A 26,002-nucleotide genomic window follows, 5' to 3' on the forward strand; every position below is an offset into this window, starting at 1 on the left:
GGGCTTTATTTTTAGGGGCATAGGGTGCAAGAGCAAGGAGGTAATGTTGAACTTGGCTCAGTCACTAGTTCGGCCTTAGCTGCAATATTGCTTCCAGTTCTGGGCATCATGCCTAAAAAACAATGTGAAGAGGGTGCAGAAAAGACTCAGAAAAATGGTTCCAAGGACAAACAACTTAGGTAATGAAGATAGATTGGAGAAATTAGGACTGTTTTCCTTCAAGAAAAGAAGGTTGAGAGGAAATTTGACAGAGGTGTTCAAAATCATGAGGGGTCTGGACAGAGTAGATAAGGCAAAATTGTTCTCAATTGTGAAAGGATTGAGAACGAGAGGATGCAAATTGAAAGTAATTAGTAAAAGAAGCAAAAGTGATATGAGGAGAAACATTTTAACGAAGCGAGTGGTTAACGTCTGGAAAGTACTGGCTGAGGGTGTGGTGGAGGCAGGTTTAATTGAAGCAGTCAGATGGGAATTAGACTTGTCTGAAAAGGGTTATGGGGAGAAGGTGGGGAAATGAAACTAGGTGAGTTGCTCATTCGGAATGCAGATACAGACATGATGGGCCAAATGGCCTCCTTCAATTCTGTGTCAAGCCATGGGACAAGTTGGAGGAGGACTTTTCATTATCCCTAGTCCTTATCCATATGTTTATGTGCAGGTTCTCAGTTGAACTAAGCATTTGTTTTGGCAGATCCAAAAGTTTTCTTCTGAAACCTGGCCCAGTGAGGTGTTAATTTGACTCCTCTGCACCAGAATTAGAATGTGAGCTTACTCCCAACAAGGTAACACTTGCGGTTTTCCTATCACCCATCAAGTTAGAACATAAAAATAGCAGAAGGAATGGACGATTCAGCCCAATGCCATTCAGCAATGTCATGGTTGATCTCCTATGTCAACTCCACCTGCAAGAGCCCCGAATCCCTTAGAGTCCAAAAGTCTATTGATCCTCAGTTGAATATACTCAATGATTGAACATCCACTACCCTCTGGAATAGAAAATTAAAAAGATTTCTAACCTTCTCAGTGAAGATTTAAAAAAAATCTTAGGTCAAAATAGACAGCCCCTCATCCTGAGACAACGTGCCCTAGTTCTACACTCTCCAGCCAGGGGTAAAACTTCTTAACATCTACCCTCAAATGTTTTCAAAATATTATGTTTTAATGAGATTATCTCTCATTCTTCTGAACTCCAGAGCGAATAGGCCCATTTCACTCAACCTTTCATCTCTCATCCCAGGAATCACCCGAGTCAACCTTTACTGAAGACGTAACCTTTCTTGGGTACAGAAACCAAAATTTCACAGCTTTCCAAATCTGATTTTATCAAGGCCTGTGCAATTGTAGCAAGAATTCCTTACTCCTGTGCTCCAATCTCCTTGCAATAAAGATCAACATACTATTTACCTTCCTAATTGCTTGATATAACTGTATATTAATTTTATGTGTTTCTTGTATAAGAACTCCCAAACCCCTCTGAAACTAGTGTTGCCCACTCATCCCAGGTTCATTTAGTACCCATTGTGAAATCTATAATCTCATTACTCCTTAATTATACATGGTGTCATTCTATGAGCTGGAACCTGCAAGTGGTAGCTATTGCCACAGGTCTGCATTCCTAGTGTTTCTGATCCTTCTCTTCATTTGTGCATGGTTTTGATCATTCTCCTTCTCATTCTCTGAGCACAATAAAAGCACAGTTGTAGCTGAGCAAACCCCTACATTTACAGAAACATTGGTCCAGCATGAATCTAACTGTAGGTTTACCCTTCCTTACACAGAAACACTAAGTTAATGTCATTTAAAACTATACCTTATTTCTAATATTTAAGAATCCAAACATAAATCTCTTAAAACGTTGTTTTCCTGATGAGGCGAATGTGACAGTCTGAGCATAATATGCAGGTTGACAACCCAGTACAGGCAGAGTGCTGCGTGGTCAGCTGAGATTTTAAACCCAGACTCTGTGCTGGATTTGTATCCTTGAGTTGGGTCACAGGAAAAATTGTTGGCTAGACATGCCTGCCTTGGTTGAAAATGCCCACAAGGACAGGCTCTTTTCATTATGAGTTTGGGGGGGGGCGGGGGGTGCGTGGTCAGAGGTGGGTGGTGTTGATGGGTTGGTGGCCTGCTGTTGGTCTAGTGGCCCAGAAAAGAATTTGGAGGCAGTCACAGGGGCTGCTGGGTACTGAGGCAGACTATTTAAAGGGCCTGCTTCAATGCTATGGGACTTTGTTCAAGTTAAATAAAATCAGAAAGGCACTCCAGTCCTCATCTCTCATACCCACTCACCCTGCAAACACTCCCCATGCCCCCACCCACTCCCTACATCATCTAAACCCTCCATGCCAATTTATGCCCACCGAGCAACCTATATAGCTACTCACCCCCACATACCAATATATGTGCCCTCGTACAAGTCTTATGGCCCCTCATGCACACCACGCCAAGTTCTGCTCCCAAACTACCCTTAGGTTCCTCATATCACCATGGTAATCTATGACACTTCCAATGTTTTGGGACATACCTTGTTGTGGGGAGGATCATGAGAAGGTCTTTTTTAATTTACGTTTAAATATCCCCTCGTGCAGACAACACCTCAGAGGTGCCCTGAACCATGACTCTTTGAAAAGCGAGCATGATTCCATTAAAGTTATGAATGACTAGGACATGCCTATCCTGTAAAGGAGCCTGTCAGGAAAGGAATGTAGGGTGTTATTTTTCAAACTGAACTAGCCCGCACCCTTAAAAAGCATTCCCAAAATCTGGAAATATCAGAAATTGGGTTGGGAATCCCAGAATGGGATCCTGCTATCATTTGTAAAGAAAGTTCTGCTCCCTGAATCCTTTCGAAGGTGGGTGTAGAAGATCCCATAGCCTTATTTTGATAAAGGGCAGGGGAGTTATTGCCGCCATCATTTAACTCCCAATCAAAACAGATTTTTCATTCTCTTTGTCAAAGTGACATGCCGAATGATGTCAGTGACCATGATCTTTTGAACCTCCACTAGAGATTATTTGGATATCATTACATTGCTGTCCGTTGAAGCTTGCTGTCATGAAAGCAATTGACAGAAGCGACACAATTGATTCAGGTCCTGACACATTAAAATTTTGGAAGTTAGAAATACGAACGAAACTTAAGAGAATGTTTTCCACCCAGAACATAATGGATTGGGAAATAAGTTATGAATAAATACTCAGCAGATATGGCAGAGAGAAACAGAAGCCAAACTTTTTCGATCCTTTCAGCTGGCGGGATCTTCCGGTGCCACCGATGGAGATGCCCCACCATGGCTTCCCCAGTGGCGAGGGTGTGAACTACAGGAAAACCTGTTGACATCAGAGGGACTGGATAATTTAACCGCCAGCCAATTGGCAGACTATCTCCGCTGCCGCAAAACAAGCTGGGGGGGGGGGGGGGGGGGGGGCAGGGATGGAAAACCCATCCAGAGTTTTGAGTCTATATGATTTCTTCCAAATGGTCAGCACTGAAGAAGAGTCATAAGGATGTGAAACATTAACTATGTTTCTCAACAGATCTTTCCAGTACTTTTGTTTCTATTTCAGATTTCCAGCATTCACAGTACTTAACGTTTATTTTTGTGAAATAAATTCCCAGTGAAGACACTGAAACAGACAGTCTAATAGGGTGCAAGAGATAATTAGATGCAATTCTGGAGAAAGAAGCAATTAAAAGATGTGGTAAAAAGGTGGAGTTATTTCATTGATGAAAAGGATGGACTTTATTCATCTTCCTATGTCCTTGACACACTTAGGAAAAATTGACTTGCGTCTTTATTCCCATTATTGCCTTTTATTCCATTAAATAAATATCACTCTTCATGGGCTCCAAGATACATTTCTATGTAAATAGCAAAAACGAAGCTCCTAGAATAAGTTCGTATTTAGATCCTAAAAATTGTTTTGAAAAAGAGGGAGGTAATAACTTTTGGCAGTGCATAAAACAAATAATGTTGAAACAGCCTCTTGTTAATCACCTTGCCTGATTGAATATTGAGAGGAAGGTGTAAAATGGACAATCTATCTGATATCACCTACGTTACCACTGTCAAAAGTTAAAAAATAACTCTCAGGGGCCCATTACAGTAAGCTGTAAGAATCTGAGACAAGGATTGTCTTTTCTCTGTTATTAATTTTAATCCTAAAATAGATCTGTTTTTTGGTTTCTACAGTACAGTGAAAAGTGTGTGTCGGGTTGTGTTTGTCCTGAGGGGCTGCTAGACAACAGAAATGGAAGTTGCGTTATTGAGGACAAATGCCCCTGTATGCACAATGATTTTCAACACTCACCTGGAAGCAGAATCACAGTCGATTGCAACACTTGGTAATTTTTTAACTGCAATATAAATGTCTAAATATTAAAATATATCATGACATTAAACCATAAGTATATAAGTATATAAATCCTTGCGATCAAAATTATGGAATAATACTTGCAGATAACATCATGCAGTACATTTTAAAACTTTATATATTCTGTTAAAATCCCAATATTCCCTCTGTGTTTACCCATGTTTTTTTCACTGAAATTAGATTGTAATGCTTTATATATTACTTGCAGCTCACCTTTGAAAAGTAAAGAGGTCTTGCATGTGATGAAAGAATAAGAGCAGTTGAATGGTGCTCATTGCTATTTGTTTTATTAATTCATGAGATATGAGCATTGCTGGCTGGGCCAGCATTTATTGCCCATCCATATTTGCTCTTCAACTGAATGACTTGCCCTTGGGGACTGCCCAGGCATTGTCCCTTGCTATGCTCTGATTCCAGAGTCACATATAGGCCAAACCAGATAAGGATGGCAGATTCCTTCCCTAATTCCAGATTTTTAGAGAATTCAAATATTATCAGCTGCCATGGTGGGATTTAAACCAGGTACCCAGATCATTACCCTGGGTTCTAGATTACTAGTCCAATGACAATACCACTATGCCATTATTAATGTGCAAACCAGTCAACAACATGTGATGAGGAGATACCAATGAATTGTAAATCTCCACTTGTTTTTGGGCATTTTGCTTAGCTGCTAATTATGCATTAAAGGCATCTGGCTCTTAACTTCCCCAAAATTTCAGAGTTGCTGCATTTATATATGTCTTTTGACACCAACCAAGTAAACGAACTCAAATTAACTTAGGGACAAAGTAAAAGGGGCAGCTCCCCAAAAGGAAGGGGGAACAGCCCGAACCAAAAACAGATTCGAAAGGAAACTTTAAAACATCAAACCAAAAGGTGATTATCAGGGTCGATAATACACCCCAGCCCCTGCGGTGCCCAACGGTCGCGGAAGCATTTATATATTAACTACCCATTAAGTTCACCACAGAAAGTTAAATTTGGTAATGACAAGTATAAGTACCCCTTTTAACAGCATAACCACTGTTAATGACTGCCAATCAACCTGTCTTGTCACATCATTATCAGTTTATATTTTGAGCTGAGATTTTGAGTTGGAAAAAGTCGAATTAACTGGGCAGACTGCTCCTGAAAATTTTGGCCCCAAGACGAGAAGGGGAAAGAAGTCACCAAATTTTAACAAACCACTCAAAGTTGTGAGATAGGAAGTCAGTCGAAGTTAAGATAATACAATTTTTTTACATTATAGTTTAATGTGTCCTTTTGATATTTGTTGATTAAAAAAGACTGATGATGCTCTCAAATAATTTCAATTTATTTAGTACTTGCCAGAAAGGAAGCTGGGACTGCACAAATATACCCTGCTTTGGAGCATGTACAATATATGGGAGTGGTCACTACATTACATTTGATGGCAAGCGCTACAACTTTGATGGGAACTGTGAATACGTTGCTGCCCAGGTAAGGCTTTTTATGGCGGAATTTTCCCAAAAATAGGCACAATAGTGCAGCAGGTGGGAAAAATGGCAAGGAAGCAGCCAGCCCCAAAAGCGGCTTTCCCTGCCATACTGACCGTCACACTGGCAGGGCGGGCCCTAAGTGAGCCCACCCCACTAGCAACTTAGTTTTTAAAGATTGGGGCCAAAACATTAAAAATAGAACCCCCTCCACGGATCACCTCCCCTCCCCAGAACACCCACCCATGCAACAGCCCCCAGGCACTGTCCCTTGGCACGAGATGGGGCAGTGCGAGTGTTCTGCTTGGACATGATCCTCTCCACCCTGGAAGATGTATTAGCCTGTGTGTCTCCATTGGGCTCTGATCACCAGGGGCACATCATGGGGACCTGTCTTGATTCACGCCAGCTTGCCCTCACGCCGAAGAGAATGGACAGTCTAACAGAGGGGATCTGTTCAGCGCAAAGCCCCGATAATTATATTTAAATACGTTCAAACGGGAATTCTGACTTTCCACATCAGTATCCCCGTTATGTCACTGGCAGTCAGAACAGAAAATCCTGCCGATGTCAACTGCGTTTTTTGACTCTCGCGGACTTTCCGCTCCTGCCGCGGATCTCATCCCCCCCGAAAATGGGAGAGCAAGATTCCCCCACCCTGAGTCTTTTTTTGGATAAGACAAATCCCCAACAAGGTCTAAGAGGCTGAGGGGTGGTAGTTTTTTTTTCCACATGTCAGAAATCCTGAGGTAACTGTCGAGACCATTTTCTTTCTCATTTCCGTTGTGAGAAATCTCAAATCTTTCCCCAGCAAGGTGGTTGAGATCTGGCAAACCTTGGCACTGGAGTGAATTCACCTCCCACTTTATAACATTAGTGTTGATTCCACGGGATCTATATTGCTTTTAAGGCAATCAGCTGCTTAAATAGTGCAATAACATGAATGTTATTTATTACCTGTTAATGCAATCACATTATTTATTTGCAGGATTACTGTGGGGATAATCTTACCAATGGCACCTTCAGTTTAATTACAGAAAATGTTCCCTGCGGAACAACAGGAACAACATGTTCTAAATCAATCAAACTGTTCTTTGAGGTAGTGTCTTTCTCACTGACGTTTAATTCATTTCAGATTCATGCTATTTGCATTCATTTATGTTGAATCTGTTGTATCTTGTTCCAGAATTTTGAACTGAAGCTTGCTGAAGGAAAACATGAAGTAATACAGCGAAATGAGAACAAAAAGGTCCCCTTCACTATCCGCTCTCTTGGCCTTTATCTGGCTTTGGAAGCTAACAATGGGTTGATTCTGATATGGGACAAAAAGACAAGTGTTTTTATTAAGTTGAGCCCTTCTTACAAGGTATGAGTAAGCTTACCAGTGATGAGTAATCTCAAATATTTCTCTATGCCAAATAGTTTTGAATATTAATATATCTGTTTTTTAAAATAAAATTATGTAAATGTATTTTATTAAATGGGTAATTATTACTTTATGATTTCAGGGTAATATTTGTGGCTTATGTGGTAATTTTGATGGAAACGCCAACAATGACTTCATGATGAGAAGCCAGTCTGTTGTTACAGATGTAACTCAGTTTGGAAATTCCTGGAAGCTAACCACTAATTGCCCAGATGCTGTGCCTGATGATGACCCTTGTACTAAGAAACCACACCGCAGAAGCTGGGCACAGAAGCAATGCTCCATAATCACAAGCGACATCTTTGCAAATTGTCACCAAATGGTTGTACAACTTTTTCATTTTTAATATACTCATTTGCCATATTTCTTTTTAAATATTACTAAAATTAGTAACCTGTTTCATTAACAGGTTGACCCAAATCCATTTTATGATGCTTGTGTCCATGATTCCTGCTCTTGTGACAGTGGTGGAGATTGTGAGTGTTTTTGCATGGCGGTAGCTTCCTATGCTTTCGCCTGCAATGAAACTGGAAGATGCATTGACTGGAGGACACCTGAAATCTGTCGTAAGTATATTGCACCCTTAACATACAAAATGTTCAATCCCTAAAGATTTAATGATTCCAGAGGGTGAACTTGTGGAATTCACTACCACAGAAGGCTGTGGAGGTCAAACGACTGAATATATCTTAAGTAGTAAATACGTACATCTCTAGACTCTAAAGGTGTCAAAGGGTATGGGGAGAGAACAGGAGTATGGCATTCAGATAGAGGATCAACCATAATCATGTTGAATGGCAGAGCAGGCTTGAAGAGCCGAATTGCCTACATCTGCTCCTATTTTCTGTGCTTCTAAAGGAAAGCCACAATGGGCGAAATCTTGCCAAAAAGTGTTGCTTCTGGAGCGAAAACTGGTGTGTTTTCCTTGAGGGAAACAGGTTGCTTTTCTCTCCCGAATCTACCACATTCTGTCAGAAAAAAGCAAGGGGACTCGATTCACGCCGTGATGGGTGTGGCTTAAACACGCCGGCAAAATCTGGCTGCTCAGAGATTGGGGCACCGTCTTTAAAGGGTACCCCGATCTGAACTCCAATAAATCTTCCCCACCCCACCACTGAGGCCTGAGGTCTCCCCTTCCCTCTCCCAATCTGAACGAACATTCTGTCCGACCTCCCACCTCACCCACCGCACGATCATCAATCCCTTTTATCACTTTCATATCTGCCCCGCACAATCATCAGTCCTTTCTATCTCTTTTTCCTGCCTTCGACCCCATGATCATTGGCCCTTTTTCTCTCTTCTCCTACCCCCCCGCCGCCCCCACTCACCGTGACCATTGGTCCGCCGCTTGGCACAGGTTGGCACTGCCAGGGGGCATTGGTAGGGCACTGCCAGGCCATGTCCCTCATCCCCAGTGGCTATACTTTGCACCCCCGGAGACTCCCACAACAGGTTCAGGTCTGTGTGAACCTGTCGTAAACCGTGCCGACATTACCACATTACCCAAAGGGCGGGGGGAGGGGGGGGGGGGGGGGGGGGGGGGAGGGTGGCGTGGTTTATTAAAATTGAGATACATGTTAATGCATGCAAAACAGTTTCACATCTGCTGTGGGTGTGAACCTGATGACGTCGCCAGCTGGGGGTGGAGAAGATCCAATAGTGCGTTCTTGCCAGCAAGAACTGCAACTTCTGGATCTTGAGCCCCACCAGCAACTTTGCAGAAGCGAACGCAGGCTCAAGATTTTGCCCTAAGTATGATAAAAGGAGATACTTGGGTTCTGAAAAACAAGATACTAAAGGAGAGACAAAATACTGAAGTGATAAAAAAATAGTGAGATGGCTAGGCAAAAATATGAAGTATCTGGTAAACTTTTTAAATCAAGTAGCAGGTAATGAATATCTATTTCCTCCTATTTCAGCTATGTACTGCAGTTTCTACAACCCTTCTCCTGAAATGTGTGAATGGCACTATTACCCTTGTGGATTCCCTTGCTTCAAATCTTGCCTAAACCCACTTGGTCTCTGCAATATCACATTCCAGTTGGGAGGTAAGAACCCCTTTGACTTGAGTAAAACTTAAGTACAGAATAGAAATATATTACTGCTTTGTATATCCTGTCAACAACAACAGTAACAACAACTTTTATTTATATGGTGTCCTTAATGCATGAAAATATCCCAAGTGTTTCAATATTATAGTTTCCAATCTAATCCTGGTTTGCAAGTGAAAGTAGACATTAGCTATCAAGCACCAATCAGCTCTGACAAAGGGTCATCCAGACTCGAAACGTTGACTCTATTCTTTCTCCACAGATGCTGTCAGACCTGCTGAGATTTTCCAGCATCTTCTGTTTTTATACCAAACACCTGTAGATTGCTGCAGACATTCGCCATTAGATGGGAGAAGTAATTTGCAGAAACTTCTTTCCCTGCACTAATATCAGTCCATATAGCAGTAATAGTGCACAGTTTGGCACCAATATAGAAATCTCCTCCAGCCAGCTCTCCTGTTACATGTGTAAATGGTTTTCCTGCCTCACTTCTGCCCAAGTAATGCTGGTGAAAGGGGTCAACCATGAGCAACTACAAAGCCACAGTCAAACTGTGCACTATTATTGCTTGTCATAAATGTAGGGCAGCGAGAATCTTGTTCCCCGTTTCTTGCAAGATTTTGGGTCCACGTCACCCCCAAAGCCTTCAAGCTGTTTTCAGATTTTCTGCTACCACCCAGAAAATTTGTCTGCTGTTCATGCACATCATGAAATTGTAGTGTCTGCGATCTATTGATATGCATAGACAACAGGCTAGATTTCCTGCCAGTAGCTGGAACTCAGAGTTGGCTTCTAATCTTAACTGGGTTTTAACTATTTGCTGCTTCTTGGATGCAGCTTAATGAGATCAAATTTATCCTGGAGTGGGTTTTAGATGAGGGACGCAATGTGGTTGACTCTTAAGTGCCTTCTGAAATGGTCTAGCAAGCCTGTCAGTTCGAAGGGATGGGCAATAAATGCCAGCTCAGACAGCAATTCCCACATACATTTTTTTTTACTCTTTCAGAGTAAGTTCTTCTCGTCTCACTGTCAGCGGTGGCTTAAAATGAACCTCAGTGACTGCTCACAGTGGCATGTTGCACAAAATCAATCACTGCATGTGCTTGCTAGCAGATATGCATGCAAGCTTGGACTTATGAACCAATGAAACTGTCATGAATAGCACAATAGAATGAATCTCACTTCAGGTGCATTCATATGCAACTAGATTTATTCAAAAACCAATATAAAACAAGCTCAAACAATAACTTCCATTTAGTTAACCTGAAATAGTTTTGGTTCATGTGGCTTAACAATCACAATTTAGTTTTTTGTTCAGTAGCATGAAAAAAACCTTTCTTTCTTGTTTTTGTGTTGGATTTGTTCCCTAGGGTGTTACCCCAAATGTCCAGAGAATGCACCCATCTACGATGAGCATACAAAGCAGTGTGTTTCCCAATGTGGCTGTTATGATGAAAATGGAAAGCATTATGAAATTAATGAAACTGTTGAAGCTACCAACAACTGTGAAAAATGGTAGATATTGATTTTTTTCTTATTTGCACTCATGACCCCCCTGCACGACCCTGCCCCCTGCACACACACCCCCACTGCACTGCCCTCCCCCGTGCACAGCCACCTGTCACAGCCCCACCCCTACTCAGGCACCATCCCCTTGGCATTATCCCTGGCGCACATGCAGTGCCTAAACAGACAATGCCATGGTGGCACGTAGGCACTACCAGGCAGGCACTGCACGATGGGCATTGCCTGGCCACCTAGGGGTTCAATGGTCTCCGGTCCTCCTGGAGTGGCTATGGCACCTGGTTTCCGCTATGCTTCCGTTTTGCTGGTGAGGTGGGAAGCATCTGGGAGGGGGAAGCAGCCATGCCGAACTCCCTAATTATATGGGAATCCAGGCTATCTTATGGTAATGAGCTTCGCGTTCTATTCTCACCAGTAAAATGAGGCTGGGAAGATAGCAATCCAATTGGCCCTGGTGCGAATTGGATTTTTGGCCTCTTGCTCTCTTCCCGGCTCACCATGCTGATTGACAAGGATGGCAAGCTGATAAGACTGCACCCATACAGCTTGAAGATACATCTGCAGCAGAGCTGTGTCTGTTCAAAAGTAACACGAAAACTTAATCGGATGATACACTTCCTTTCCAGTGATGTTATGTTGCAATCCTTTAAAGGCATATTACAATACCACTCCAACCTTTAATCTAGACTAACAGTTCAGTATTATACTGAAGTTGAATGTTAAGTGTCCTGTGGCAATTTTTGAGCAGTGAGTTTTCCGGATGCTTTCACCAAAAAAGAAAGAACAATTGGGTATAAATTGAATTTGCTACTTATAGAATCTTGTGTGCAAACTGACCTGCAGCGTTTCATGTGTAACTGTAGCTTTGATGACTTGGGAGCCCTTTAAAAATGGTGGGTGGATCCCAACTCCAGGATTCCAGACCCCATTTCTGGACTGTCTGATTTAAAAGGATGGTTCCTGTCAAAAGCCCACACCTTGCACTCTCAGACTGACCACCTCCATTGTGGGAATAGGCATGATCTACTCCTCCGTAATTTTCATTGAGCTGGGCCAGGTTTTTAAAGAGTGTGGCTCACAACCATTTAGAGGAATTGTGGAACCACAGTCAAAAAGTCCTCCTCACATTCCCTATGTCAAGACCCCAGCCCCAAGGTCTCTCACACCCCTTATGCTAATCTATGGACCTTCGATATACTTTGACCCACCGTAAACAGTCTAGAATCAATAAACTCTATAGTTTATCGTGTAATGTATTTAAAAAAATGAAAAAGTAGTTCATTCATCTTTCTCCTATGCTGGAATAAATGTCATTTCATGACAAGCTAATAAATGCGTCATCTGGACCTACTTAAAATATCAGTAACAACAACCATAAGCCCTTGAAACCACTGAACTTGTGCAAACAACAGTTATGACATTGGAAGCAGAGATCAGAGAGCCTGATTGGTTAATCAAACAATGATTTCTCTGGGGTGTTTCAGTACTCAAATGGTTGTCTGGGTTGTCTCTAGGGGGGGGGGGGTGCTGGTTGGAGGGCTTTTGTGTTTTTATTTTAACTGGGAATAATTCCCATAGCAACTAGGCAAGCTTTTTAAACAGCCTATCTCTGCACCCAGAAGCCCTACTGACTGCCTCCAAACTTCTTCCTGGGTTCGTTGGCCTGACCCAGCATGTAACTGCCCCCTCCATTGATGAAGATCTTTGTGGGCACTTAATCTGGAGGTTGTCAGTCAAGCTGGGAATTTCCCAACTCCTACCTTTTTCAATGATGAATATCTAGACCTGCAATTATGAGTTTGGGACTTAGAAAGGATGTTACAATGTGCCATCTAAGGAATGTGCCACTACCATGATGTTAAGCTTTTATAAAACATAAGATTCATTTTTTTCAGCTTATGCACACCAGAGGGTATTAAATGCATGAATGACAGCAGTGGTGAGTATTAATTTCATTTGGTTACTACAAAATAAATTAATTACGCATTTTAGGACAAATTATGAATTTCAATTATCTGGTCAACCTGTGATTTTTCTTTACAGCTTGTGTCTGTATCTACAATGGCACAGTATACCATCCAAATGAAGTTATCTACAACATAACAGATGGCCTAGGAGATTGCATAATAGCATATTGTGCTGACAATGGAACAATTAATAGAATAATAGAACCTTGTGGACCATTTTCTACTCCCACAACAACACCACTAACTGTTTCTTCATCTTCAATTATAGCTAGTACAGGTAAGTTTTTCTTCTTTGTTGATCAAACTGCTCATTGAAAATAGATGTAGATATATGTCCCTTTAAAGTTAGAATGCTCTACCTTCTTGAAATAATTGACAGATTCACTAATAGCTAATATTACAGATCAAATGCCTGGATTTGCTTGATTTGACAGATCACTGGGTAGTTTGAAGGTATAAAGTGCATAAACAATTTAGCCATTCATCACCAAGGCTGGTTGGATCACATCAAGCACTATTGGGCCTTTCCTCTTCCAAACTGCTCACTACTCCACGATCATCCTGGATTACAAAGATAACCAATTTTATCCGCTCTCCATCATCTACTTCTACCGCTCTATCTGGCCTCCTTTATCCTCACCTCCAATACAGGTGTGAGGTCATCCGGGCTTGTTTAGTTCCTAAGATTGAGACCGACTGCAATTGCCTCTGCTCTCCTTCCCCTTTGTCCACCCAATCAATTTTGCCCAAGATTTCCCTGTGTTTAAGTTCTGAACTCGCATCTTTTTCCAGTTTCTAACATGAGAATATCCTGCAATGGCTTCTCTTTCCACTCGCAAATTACCTCTAGAGTCCCCTAAGGATCTATCCTCAGCCCTCTCCTACTTCTTAGCTACGTGCAATCCCTGCGACATGATGTCAAGTTCTGTATGCGTGGTGATGACACCCAGCTTGACTTCATCACTTCTTTCAAACTCTCCACCACTTATGTGTTCTTAGTTTGTTTTTTTTCTGAATTCTTTTGTTGTTATCCTTCAATTTAACAATTGGATGGCTGTAGCAGTTTCTTTGGACACCATCACATATTCATTCTCTAGTTAGAGATTACATCCCCCTTTCTGAATGGAATTTCTGGGATGTGGGGCTTATTTTATGAAGAAAAGTTGAACAGGTTGGACCACTACCCATTGGAGTCTAGAAGAATGAGAGGTGATCTTACTGAAACATGTAAGATCCTGAAGGGACTTGAGATACCAGGGTGTGTCCACTTGCTAGAACTGGGGACACAGTTTAAGAATACGAGGTCTTCCTTTTAAGATGGAGGTGAGGAGATATGTTTTTCTCTTCGACAGCCATTAGTATGTGGAATTCTATTCACAGAAATAGGGGAGGCTGAGTCATTGAACTTACTCAAGGCAGAGTTCAAGGCTGAGCCATTGAACTTATTCGAGGCATATTTTTGATAGACAAGGAAGATGAAGGGTTATGGGGGGCAGATGGGAAAGTGGAGTCGAGACCATGACCAGGTCAGCCATAATCTTACTGAATGGTGAACAGGCTGAATGGCCCACTCCTGCTCCTAAGTATTATGTTCCCATGCTCTCTGGCCAGTATCTCAATCTAAACATAAGAACATAGAAATAGGAGCAGGAGTAGGCGATAGGGCTCCTCAAGTCTGCTCCACTAGTTAATATCATGGCTATCCCTGACTTCAATTCCACTTTCCAATTTGATCTGCAAATCTATTACCTCCCTAGATCCAAAGATCTTTCTGTCTCAGCCATGACTAAACATCCACATTCAAAGATTCACAACTCTGAGTGACTAAATTCCTCTTCATCTCATTAAATTATTTACTCATTAATTTGAGATAATGTGCCCTAGTCCCAGACTGTCCAACCAGGGAAAACTGCCTCTTAACATCTACCCCGTGTAGCCTGAGATCACCTCTCATTCTTCAAATTTCTGAGAGTATAAGTCCATTCTACTCATTCACTTATTTTATGATAACCCTTATACCTCAGGAATCAATGAAATGAACCTTTGCTGTAATGCCTCCAAGGCAGTTTTGTCCTCTCTGAGATAAGGACACCAAATTTGCACTAGTACTCCAGGTGTGATCTCACCAAAGTACTGTACAATTGTAACAAGACGTCTTTACTTTGCACTTTAATTTTCTTGTAATAAAGGCCAACAATACATTTGCCTTCCTAATTCATGCTAACTTTGTGTGTTTTTTCTACAATGATGCCCAAAACTCGCTATGCATCAAGATTTAACAGATTTTCAGCATTTGAAAATATTTTGATTTCCCTTTCTTCCTACCAAAATATATGACCTCACATTATACTCCATCTGTCACCTTATTGTCCATTCACTTATCCTGTTTAAATCCCTTTGCAGACTTTGTGCCCTCATCGCAGTTCACTATTGCACCTAGCTTTGTATCATCAGCAAACTTGAGTACTTTGTGTTCCCTCATCCAAGTCATTAATATAAAATTGTAAATGGCTGAAGCCCCAGCGTCAATCCTTGCACGAGTCCTGTCAACTTGAAAATTGCCTTGTGTGTCATTTTTTGACATCTGACTCAAAACTAGAACTTCTTGCATTTATGTAGCATTTTTAATATGATTAAAATATTCCAAGGTGATGTGTTGTCAGACAAAATTCAACATTGAGACACATTAGGACAGGTGCCCAAAAACCTGGACAAAAAGGTAGATTATAAGGAACATCATAAAAGAAAACGAAAAGTAGAGATACAGAGATTTACAAAAATATATTCCAGAGTTTGGGGTTTAGGCAGTTGAAGGAATGGAAGCCAGTGGTGGAGTGGAAAAAAACTTGGATGTGCAAGAGGCCAGAAGTGGAGGAGCACAGAGGTCTTGGAGGGCTGCAGGGCTGTAGAAGGTTACACAGGTGGTGAAGGGGGAGGCCAAGAAGGGATATGGACAGAAGGATGAAAATGTTGAAATTGAGCCTTTGATAGAAAAGGCGCCAGTATAAGCCTGCCCAGGGGTGATAGGTCAATGCAACTTGGTGCAACTACTGGCAATAGATGAGCTCAAATTTACAAAGGCAAGGTGGTGGGAGTTCAAACAATAGTGTGCTGGAATAATTAAACCTGGAGGTTTTAGCAACAGATGAGCTAAGACTAGTACAGAGATGGATGCTATTATGGAGATGGGCATAGGTTATCAAAATGGAAGGTTATTAATTCTCTGTCAGTGTTACTCTTGAATTAGGTATTGAATTGCATAAGAATTGGTTGACTTGTCTCTACTTTTAATTGCCCTCTATCTGCAGCATCAACATTTGCAATCAGTTCTTGTCAGGAGATTATGAAATGGAAATTAAGAATTGGACAGGATCCTTAAATACTAATAGTGTCTGACATCAATCCAGCAGGCCATCAATATGTATTTTTATCAAAACAATTAATTTCATTATATATGATTATAACGAGATATATTATCTGTGCATTTTAAGACATTATATTTTATTGTTTTCAGTGATCATGACATCAACTTCAACTGTTTCCGCAACTAGCAAAACACTGAGCAGTAAGTAAACTTAAAATTAATCAGAGCATGAAATATTTAAATAACATTTAAAATGGACTTATCACTGTATATGTTAATGAAAGACTATTTGGAAAAACTAAATGTGTCCTGAGGAAACAGAATCCAGAGCATCAGGAAGCAATTAATAATATTAATATTTACTGCAAATAATGTAGTCCTAAGTTTCAACACACTTATCATTTTATAGTTAATTTAAAAACAATTCACGGGAAATTTTATGAATACTTTGCTGGAAAAAATCCATCATTAATAACAGTGCTAGGCTAAAAAGAACAGGCCCTCAGGGACAGATGACTCTTTGTAAATTCTATAGTCCCAGTTTACTGGTAGTGATTACATAAAGTTGTGCATCGATACTATTCATTTTCATGAACTGTCTGAAGAAATTAAAACAATTCCAATGTAAACTATTGTCACAGTAAACCTTTCAATTCTCCATAGCTACTTGTGTGATAGTGGAAGAATGCGAATGGACCAAGTGGATAAGTGTAAGCAAACCGAACGCTGGTTATTTGGGAGGTGATTTTGAAACATACGATAAAATTAAGGAGCATGGACATGCAATTTGTGATGTTCCAAGCAATATTGAATGTAGAGCTGTACATGCACCAGATGTAGAGCTTGAAGATCTCGAACAAACTGTGGAGTGCAATGTCTCTTTTGGGCTCAAGTGTGAAAACAAGGAGCAGTATTTTAACAAACAATGCTATGACTATGAAATACAAGTGCTATGTTGTGATTTCATATGTCGACCTCCTGCAAGTACAACAGAACAAGGTAGCACCACACGTATTCCTATTACTTCATCAACTCCAATTGCAACAACTACCCCAACAACATCCACAAAACCATTCCCTCCAATTTCTACCACAAACCAGGAAACAACCTCACCACAACATTCAACTCTGCAAACATCAACAGAAACATCAATTGCATCCACAACAGCAGGCAGTCCTCCATCTTCTTCCATCGGCACAATAAGCAGCATTGTGCCTTCCAACCATCCAACAAGCACAACTCCACCCACAACAACTACAACTCCGACAATGTCAACACCAACTCCAACAATCACCACAACATCATTCTCCAGCACATCCACATCAACAAGAATCCCTCCAACTTCGACCACAATCCCATCCACAACCTCAACTCCATCTCCCACACCGCCAAGTTCAACACTGGAAACCAGCACAACATCATTTGAGTCCACAACCACAAGAATTCCTGAAACCATGACCACAACCCGATCGCACACGACAACAACATCCCCATCTCCTCCCGGATCTACCACACCTCAACCTTCAACAGCATCCACAGCCAGACCTCCTATTTCAACTACCACCACATTGAAGACCAGCACCGTGTCGTCAAGTCACACCACAACCACAACTCCATCCACAACCACAAAAACACCTTTAACCCATACAACATCAACCCCAAGACCAACAAGCACCACCAGCACATTTTCTACTATTTCCTCCACAACAACAACAACATCACCAATGCCTCCATCATCTACCCCAACACCACATTCACCCACATTTCCAACCACGAGTCGAATGCCACCATCCTCTAGTACTATCGAACAATCCACCAGCACTTTCACAACGACTATCTGTACAACTGAAACAATGGAAACTGCTGAATCACATTCAACCATATCCACAACCACAAACATCCCTGGAAACACGACCATAACGCACCCCACAACCATGACAACATCTACCTCTCCCTCAACCTCCACCTCAACGGAAACATCAATCTCATCCACAGCAACAGGCAGTCCTCCAGCTCCTTCCACCAGCACAATAAGCAGCATCGTGCCTTCAAGTCATCAAACAAGCACGACTCCACCCACGACAACTACAACCACTACAACCCCAACAACATCAACACCAACTCCAACAATCACCACAACATCATACTCCAGCACATCCACATCAACAAGAATCCCTCCAACTTCGACCACAATCCCATCCACAACCTCAACTACATCTCCCACACCACCACAGTCAGCACCACAAATCAACACAACAGCATTTAGGTCCACAAGCACCAGAATTCCTGAAACCACAACCCCAACGCACACGGCAACAACATCCCCATCTCCTCCAGGATCTACCACAACTCAACCTTCAACAGCATCCACAACCATACGACGGCCTCCGAGTACAACTACCATGACAACAGCTACAGCCCCTACAACGTCAACATTAACTCCAAATGTCACCACAACACCATACTCTAGCACATCTACATCAACAAGAATCCCTCCAACGTCAACCACAATCCCATCAACAACCTCAACTCCATCTCCCACACCGCCAGGTTCAACACCAGAAACCAGCACAACATCAATTCAGTCCACAAGCACCAGAATTCCTGGAATTATGACCACAACCCCATCACACACCACCACAACATCCCCATCTCCTCCAGGATCTACCACAACTCAACCTTCGACAGCATCCACAACTATAAGATGGCCTCCTAGTTCAACAACCACCACAACTACAGCCCCTACAGCGTCAACAGCAACTCCAACAATCACCACAACTTCATTCTCCAGCACATCCACGACAACAAGAATCCCTCCAACTTCAACCACAATCCCATCCACAGCCTCAACTTCATCTCCTGCACCCCCACAGTCAACACCAGAAACCAGCACAACATCATTCTCCAGCACATCCACGACAACAAAAATCCCTCCAACTTCGACCACAATCCCATCAACAACCTCATCTCCATCTCCCACACCGCCACGGTCAACATCAGAAACCAGCACCACATCAATTCACTCCACAAGCACCAGAATTCCTGAAACCACGACCACAACCCCATCACACACGACAACAACATCCCCATCTCCCCCAAGATCTACCACAGCTCAATCTTCAACAGCATCCACACCTCGAAGTGGGCCCCCGAGTTCAACTACCACGACAACAACTACAACCCCTACAGCGTCAACACCAACTCCAACAATCACCACAACATCATACTCCAGCACATCCACATCAACAAGAATCCCTCCAACTTCGACCACAATCCCATCCACAACCTCAACTCCATCTCCCACATCGCCACGGTCAACACCAGAAATCACCACATCATTTCAGTCTACAAGCACCAGAATTCCTGAAACCACTACCACAACCCCATCACACACGACAACAACATCCCCATCTCCCCCAGGATCTACCACATCTCAACCTTCAACAGCATCCACAACCACAACCAGGCCTCCTATTTCAACTACCACAACAACAACTAAAACGCCTAAAACGACTATAATGTCAACCACAACATCATACTCTAGCACATCCACGACAACAAGAATCCCTCCAACTTCGACCACAATCCCATCAACAACCTCAACTCCATCTCCCACACCGCCACGGTCAACACCAGAAACAAGCACAACATCAATTCAGTCCACAAGCACCAGAATTCCTGAAACCACGACCACAACCCCATCACACACCACCACAACATCCCCATCTCCCCCAAGATCTACCACAGCTCAATCTTCAACAGCATCCACACCTCGAAGTGGGCCTCCGAGTTCAACTACCACGACAACAACTACAACCCCTACAGCGTCAACACCAACTCCAACAATCACCACAACATCATTCTCCAGCACATCCACATCAACAAGAATCCCTCCAACTTTGACCACAATCCCATCCACAACCTCAACTCCATCTCCCACACCGCCTCGGTCAACACCAGTAATCACCACGACATCGTTTAGGCCCACCAGCACCAGAATTCCCGGAACCACAACCACAACCCCATCGCACTCGACAACAACATCCCCATCTCCTCCCGGATCTACCACATCTCAACCTTCAACAACATCCACAACCAGACCTCCTATTTCAACTACCACCACATTGAAGACCAGCACCGTGTCGTCAAGTCACACCACAACCACAACTCCATCCACAACCTCAAAAACACCTTTAACCCATACAACATCAACCCCAAGACCAACAAGCACCGCCAGCACACTTTCTACTATTTCCACAACAACAACAACATCACCAATGCCTCCATCATCTACCCCAACGTCACATTCACCCACATCTCCAACCACAAGTCGACTGCCACCATCCTCTAGTACTATCGAACAATCCACCAGCACTTTCACAACGACTATCTGTACAACTGAAACAGTGGAAACTGCTGAATCTCATTCAACCATATCCACAACCACAAGCATCCCTGGAAACACGACCATAACGCACCCCACAACCACGACAACATCTACATCCCCCTCAACCTCCACCTCCACCTCAACGGAAACATCAATCTCACCCACAGCAACAGGCAGTCCTCCACCTTCTTCCACCAGCACAATAAGCAGCATCGTGCCTTCAAGTCATCAAACAAGCACGACTCCACCCACGACAACTACAACTACAACCCCGACAACATCAACACCAACTCCAACAATCACCACAACATCATACTCCAGCACATCCACATCAACAAGAATCCCTCCAACTTCGACCACAATCCCGTCCACAACCTCAACTCCATCTCCCACACCACCAAGTTCAACAGCAGAAATCACCACAACATCATTTCAGTCCACAAGCACCAGTAATCCTGAAACCACGACCACAACCCCATCACACACGACAACAACATCCCCATCTCCCCCAAGATCTACCACAACTCAACCTTCAACAGCATCCACAACCGCAACCAGGCCTCCTATTTCAACTACCACTGCAGCAACTAAAACGCCTAAAACGACTATAATGTCAACCATAACATCATACTCGAGCACATCCACGTCAACAAGAATCCCTCCAACTTCGACCACAATCCCATCAACAACCTCAACTCCATCTCCCACACCGCCACGGTCAACATCAGAAACCAGCACAACATCAATTCAGTCCACAAGCACCAGAATTCCTGAAACCACGACCACAACCCCATCACACACCACCACAACATCCCCATCTCCCCCACAATCAACCACAGCTCAATCTTCCACAGCATCCACAACTAGAAGTGGGCCTCCTAGTTCAACTACCACGACAACAACTACAACCCCTACAGCGTCAACACCAACTCCAACAATCACCACAACATCATTCTCCAGCACATCCACATCAACAAGAATCCCTCCAACTTCGACCACAATCCCATCAACAACCTCAACTCCATCTCCCACACCGCCAAGGTCAACACCAGAAACAAGCACAACATCAATTCAGTCCACAAGCACCAGAATTCCTGAAAGCACGACCACAACCCCATCACACACCACCACAACATCCCCATCTCCTCCAGGATCTACCACAACTCAACCTTCGACAGCATCCACAACTAGAAGTGGGCCTCCTAGTTCAACAACCACCACAACTACAGCCCCGACAGCGTCAACTCCAACGCCAACAATCACCAAAACATCATTCTCCAGCACATCCACATCAACAAGGATCCCTCCAACTTCCACCACAATCCCATCCACAGCCTCAACTTCATCTCCTGCACCCCCACAGTTACCACCAGAAACCACCACAACATCATTCTCCAGCACATCCACGACAACAAAAATCCCTCCAACTTCGACCACAATCCCATCAACAACCTCATCTCCATCTCCCACATCGCCACGGTCAACACCAGAAACCAGCACAACATCAATTCAGTCCACAAGCACCAGAATTCCTGAAACCACTACCACAACCCCATCACACACGACAACAACATCCCCATCTCCCCCAAGATCTACCACAGCTCAATCTTCAACAGCATCCACAACTAGAAGTGGGCCTCCGAGTTCAACTACCACGACAACAACTACAACCCCTACAGCGTCAACACCAACTCCAACAATCACCACAACATCATTCTCCAGCACATCCACATCAACAAGAATCCCTCCAACTTCGACCACAATACCATCCACAACCTCAACTCCATCTCCCACATCGCCTCGGTCAACACCAGTAATCACCACAACATCGTTTAGGCCCACCAGCACCAGAATTCCCGGAACCACAACCACAACCCCATCGCACTCGACAACAACATCCCCATCTCCTCCCGGATCTACCACATCTCAACCTTCAACAACATCCACAACCAGACCTCCTATTTCAACTACCACCACATTGAAGACCAGCACCATGTCGTCAAGTCACACCACAACCACAACACCATCCACAACCACGAAAACACCTTTAACCCATACAACATCAACCCCAAGACCAACAAGCACCGCCAGCACACTTTCTACTATTTCCACAACAACAACAACATCACCAATGCCTCCATCATCTACCCCAACGTCACATTCACTCACATCTCCAACCACAAGTCAACTGCCACCATCCTCTAGTACTATCGAACAATCCACCAGCACTTTCACAACGACTATCTGTACAACTGAAACAATGGAAACTGCTGAATCTCATTCAACCATATCCACAACCACAAGCATCCCTGGAAACACGACCATAACGCACCCCACAACCATGACAACATCTACATCCCCCTCAACCTCAACATCAACGGAAACATCAATCTCATCCACAGCAACAGGCAGTCCTCCACCTTCTTCCACCAGCACAATAAGCAGCATCGTGCCTTCAAGTCATCAAACAAGCACGACTCCACCCACGACAACTACAACTACAACCCCGACAACATCAACACCAACTCCAACAATCACCACAACATCATACTCCAGCACATCCACATCAACAAGAATCCCTCCAACTTCGACCACAATCCCGTCCACAACCTCAACTCCATCTCCCACACCACCAAGTTCAACAGCAGAAATCACCACAACATCATTTCAGTCCACAAGCACCAGTAATCCTGAAACCACGACCACAACCCCATCACACACGACAACAACATCCCCATCTCCCCCAAGATCTACCACAACTCAACCTTCAACAGCATCCACAACCGCAACCAGGCCTCCTATTTCAACTACCACTGCAGCAACTAAAACGCCTAAAACGACTATAATGTCAACCACAACATCATACTCGAGCACATCCACGTCAACAAGGATCCCTCCAACTTCGACCACAATCCCATCAACAACCTCAACTCCATCTCCCACACTGCCACAGTCAACATCAGAAACCAGCACAACATCAATTCAGTCCACAAGCACCAGAATTCCTGAAACCACAACCCCATCACACACCACCACAACATCCCCATCTCCCCCACAATCAACCACAGCTCAATCTTCCACAGCATCCACAACTAGAAGTGGGCCTCCTAGTTCAACTACCACGACAACAACTACAACCCCTACAGCGTCAACACTAACTCCAACAATCACCACAACATCATACTCCAGCACATCCACATCAACAAGAATCCCTCCAACTTCAACCACAATCCCATCAACAACCTCAACTCCATCTCCCACACCGCCAAGGTCAACACCAGAAACAAGCACAACATCGATTCAGTCCACAAGCACCAGAATTCCTGAAAGCACGACCACAACCCCATCACACACCACCACAGCATCCCCATCTCCTCCAGGATCTACCACAACTCAACCTTCGACAGCATCCACAACTATAAGATGGCCTCCTAGTTCAACAACCACCACAACTACAGCCCCGACAGCGTCAACTCCAACGCCAACAATCACCAAAACATCATTCTCCAGCACATCCACATCAACAAGGATCCCTCCAACTTCCACCACAATCCCATCCACAGCCTCAACTTCATCTCCTGCACCCCCACAGTTACCACCAGAAACCACCACAACATCATTCTCCAGCACATCCACGACAACAAAAATCCCTCCAACTTCGACCACAATCTCATCAACAACCTCATCTCCATCTCCCACATCGCCACGGTCAACATCAGAAACCAGCACAACATCAATTCAGTCCACAAGCACCAGAATTCCTGAAACCACTACCACAACCCCATCACACACGACAACAACATCCCCATCTCCCCCAAGATCTACCACAGCTCAATCTTCAACAGCATCCACAACTGGAAGTGGGCCTCCGAGTTCAACTACCACGACAACAACTACAACCCCTACAGCGTCAACACCAACTCCAACAATCACCACAACATCATTCTCCAGCACATCCACATCAACAAGAATCCCTCCAACTTCGACCACAATCCCATCCACAACCTCAACTCCATCTCCCACATCGCCTCGGTCAACACCAGTAATCACCACAACATCGTTTAGGCCCACCAGCACCAGAATTCCCGGAACCACAACCACAACCCCATCGCACTCGACAACAACATCCCCATCTCCTCCCGGATCTACCACACCTCAACCTTCAACAACATCCACAACCAGACCTCCTATTTCAACTACCACCACATTGAAGACCAGCACCATGTCGTCAAGTCACACCACAACCACAACTCCATCCACAACCTCAAAAACACCTTTAACCCATACAACATCAACCCCAAGACCAACAAGCACCGCCAGCACACTTTCTACTATTTCCACCACAACAACAACATCACCAATGCCTCCATCATCTACCCCAACGCCACATTCACCCACATCTCCAACCACGAGTCGAATGCCACCATCCTCTAGTACTATCGAACAATCCAACAGCACTTTCACAACGACTATCTGTACAACTGAAACAATGGAAACTGCTGAATCACATTCAACCATATCCACAACCACAAGCATCCCTGGAAACACGACCATAACCCACCCCACAACCATGACAACATCTACATCCCCCTCAACCTCAACCTCAACAGAAACATCAATCTCATCCACAGCAACAGGCAGTCCTCCAGCTCCTTCCACCAGTACAATAAGCAGCATCGTGCCTTCAAGTCATCAAACAAGCACGACTCCACCCACGACAACTACAACTACAACCCCGACAACATCAACACCAACTCCAACAATCACCACAACATCATACTCCAGCACATCCACATCAACAAGAATCCCTCCAACTTCGACCAAAATCCCATCCACAACCTCAACTCCAACTCCCACACTGCCAAGTTCAACAGCAGAAATCACCACAACATCATTTCAGTCCACAAGCACCAGTAATCCTGAAACCACGACCACAACCCCATCACACACGACAACAACATCCCCATCTCCCCCAAGATCTACCACAATTCAACCTTCAACAGCATCCACAACCGCAACCAGGCCTCCTATTTCAACTACCACTGCAGCAACTAAAACGCCTAAAACGACTATAATGTCAACCACAACATCATACTCGAGCACATCCACGACAACAAGAATCCCTCCAACTTCGACCACAATCCCATCAACAACCTCAACTCCATCTCGCACACTGCCAAGGTCAACATCAGAAACCAGCACAACATCAATTCAGTCCACAAGCACCAGAATTCCTGAAATTACTACCACAACCCCATCACACACCACCACAACATCCCCATCTCCCCCACAATCAACCACAGCTCAATCTTCCACAGCATCCACAACTAGAAGTGGGCCTCCTAGTTCAACTACCACGACAACAACTACAACCCCTACAGCGTCAACACCAACTCCAACAATCACCACAACATCATTCTCCAGCACATCCACATCAACAAGAATCCCT

The 26,002-nt window shown here is 43.7% G+C and overlaps 1 protein-coding gene across 1 annotated transcript in view; it reads left to right on the top strand.

Annotated features, from left to right (window-relative positions):
- Positions 1-26,002, top strand: part of LOC144499246 (uncharacterized) — a 163,272-nt gene that overhangs the window by 59,171 nt on the left and 78,099 nt on the right. The window contains exons 19-43 of the mRNA XM_078221363.1: positions 4,194-4,345; positions 5,700-5,838; positions 6,823-6,933; positions 7,021-7,200; positions 7,343-7,582; positions 7,670-7,826; positions 9,180-9,308; positions 10,682-10,816; positions 13,071-13,079; positions 16,317-16,367; positions 16,830-17,165; positions 17,267-17,558; positions 17,697-17,963; positions 18,162-18,399; positions 19,267-19,479; positions 19,903-20,115; positions 20,149-20,516; positions 20,721-21,002; positions 21,471-21,594; positions 22,390-22,757; positions 22,956-23,237; positions 24,012-24,261; positions 24,373-24,585; positions 24,619-24,986; positions 25,185-25,466. Coding sequence (XP_078077489.1) covers positions 4,194-4,345; positions 5,700-5,838; positions 6,823-6,933; positions 7,021-7,200; positions 7,343-7,582; positions 7,670-7,826; positions 9,180-9,308; positions 10,682-10,816; positions 13,071-13,079; positions 16,317-16,367; positions 16,830-17,165; positions 17,267-17,558; positions 17,697-17,963; positions 18,162-18,399; positions 19,267-19,479; positions 19,903-20,115; positions 20,149-20,516; positions 20,721-21,002; positions 21,471-21,594; positions 22,390-22,757; positions 22,956-23,237; positions 24,012-24,261; positions 24,373-24,585; positions 24,619-24,986; positions 25,185-25,466 — 5,399 coding nt within the window. The remainder of the gene's footprint in view (positions 1-4,193; positions 4,346-5,699; positions 5,839-6,822; positions 6,934-7,020; positions 7,201-7,342; positions 7,583-7,669; positions 7,827-9,179; positions 9,309-10,681; positions 10,817-13,070; positions 13,080-16,316; positions 16,368-16,829; positions 17,166-17,266; positions 17,559-17,696; positions 17,964-18,161; positions 18,400-19,266; positions 19,480-19,902; positions 20,116-20,148; positions 20,517-20,720; positions 21,003-21,470; positions 21,595-22,389; positions 22,758-22,955; positions 23,238-24,011; positions 24,262-24,372; positions 24,586-24,618; positions 24,987-25,184; positions 25,467-26,002) is intronic.

This window comes from Mustelus asterias, chromosome 9 (genome assembly GCF_964213995.1).
Source record: "Mustelus asterias chromosome 9, sMusAst1.hap1.1, whole genome shotgun sequence".
Lineage (NCBI taxonomy): Eukaryota > Metazoa > Chordata > Chondrichthyes > Carcharhiniformes > Triakidae > Mustelus > Mustelus asterias.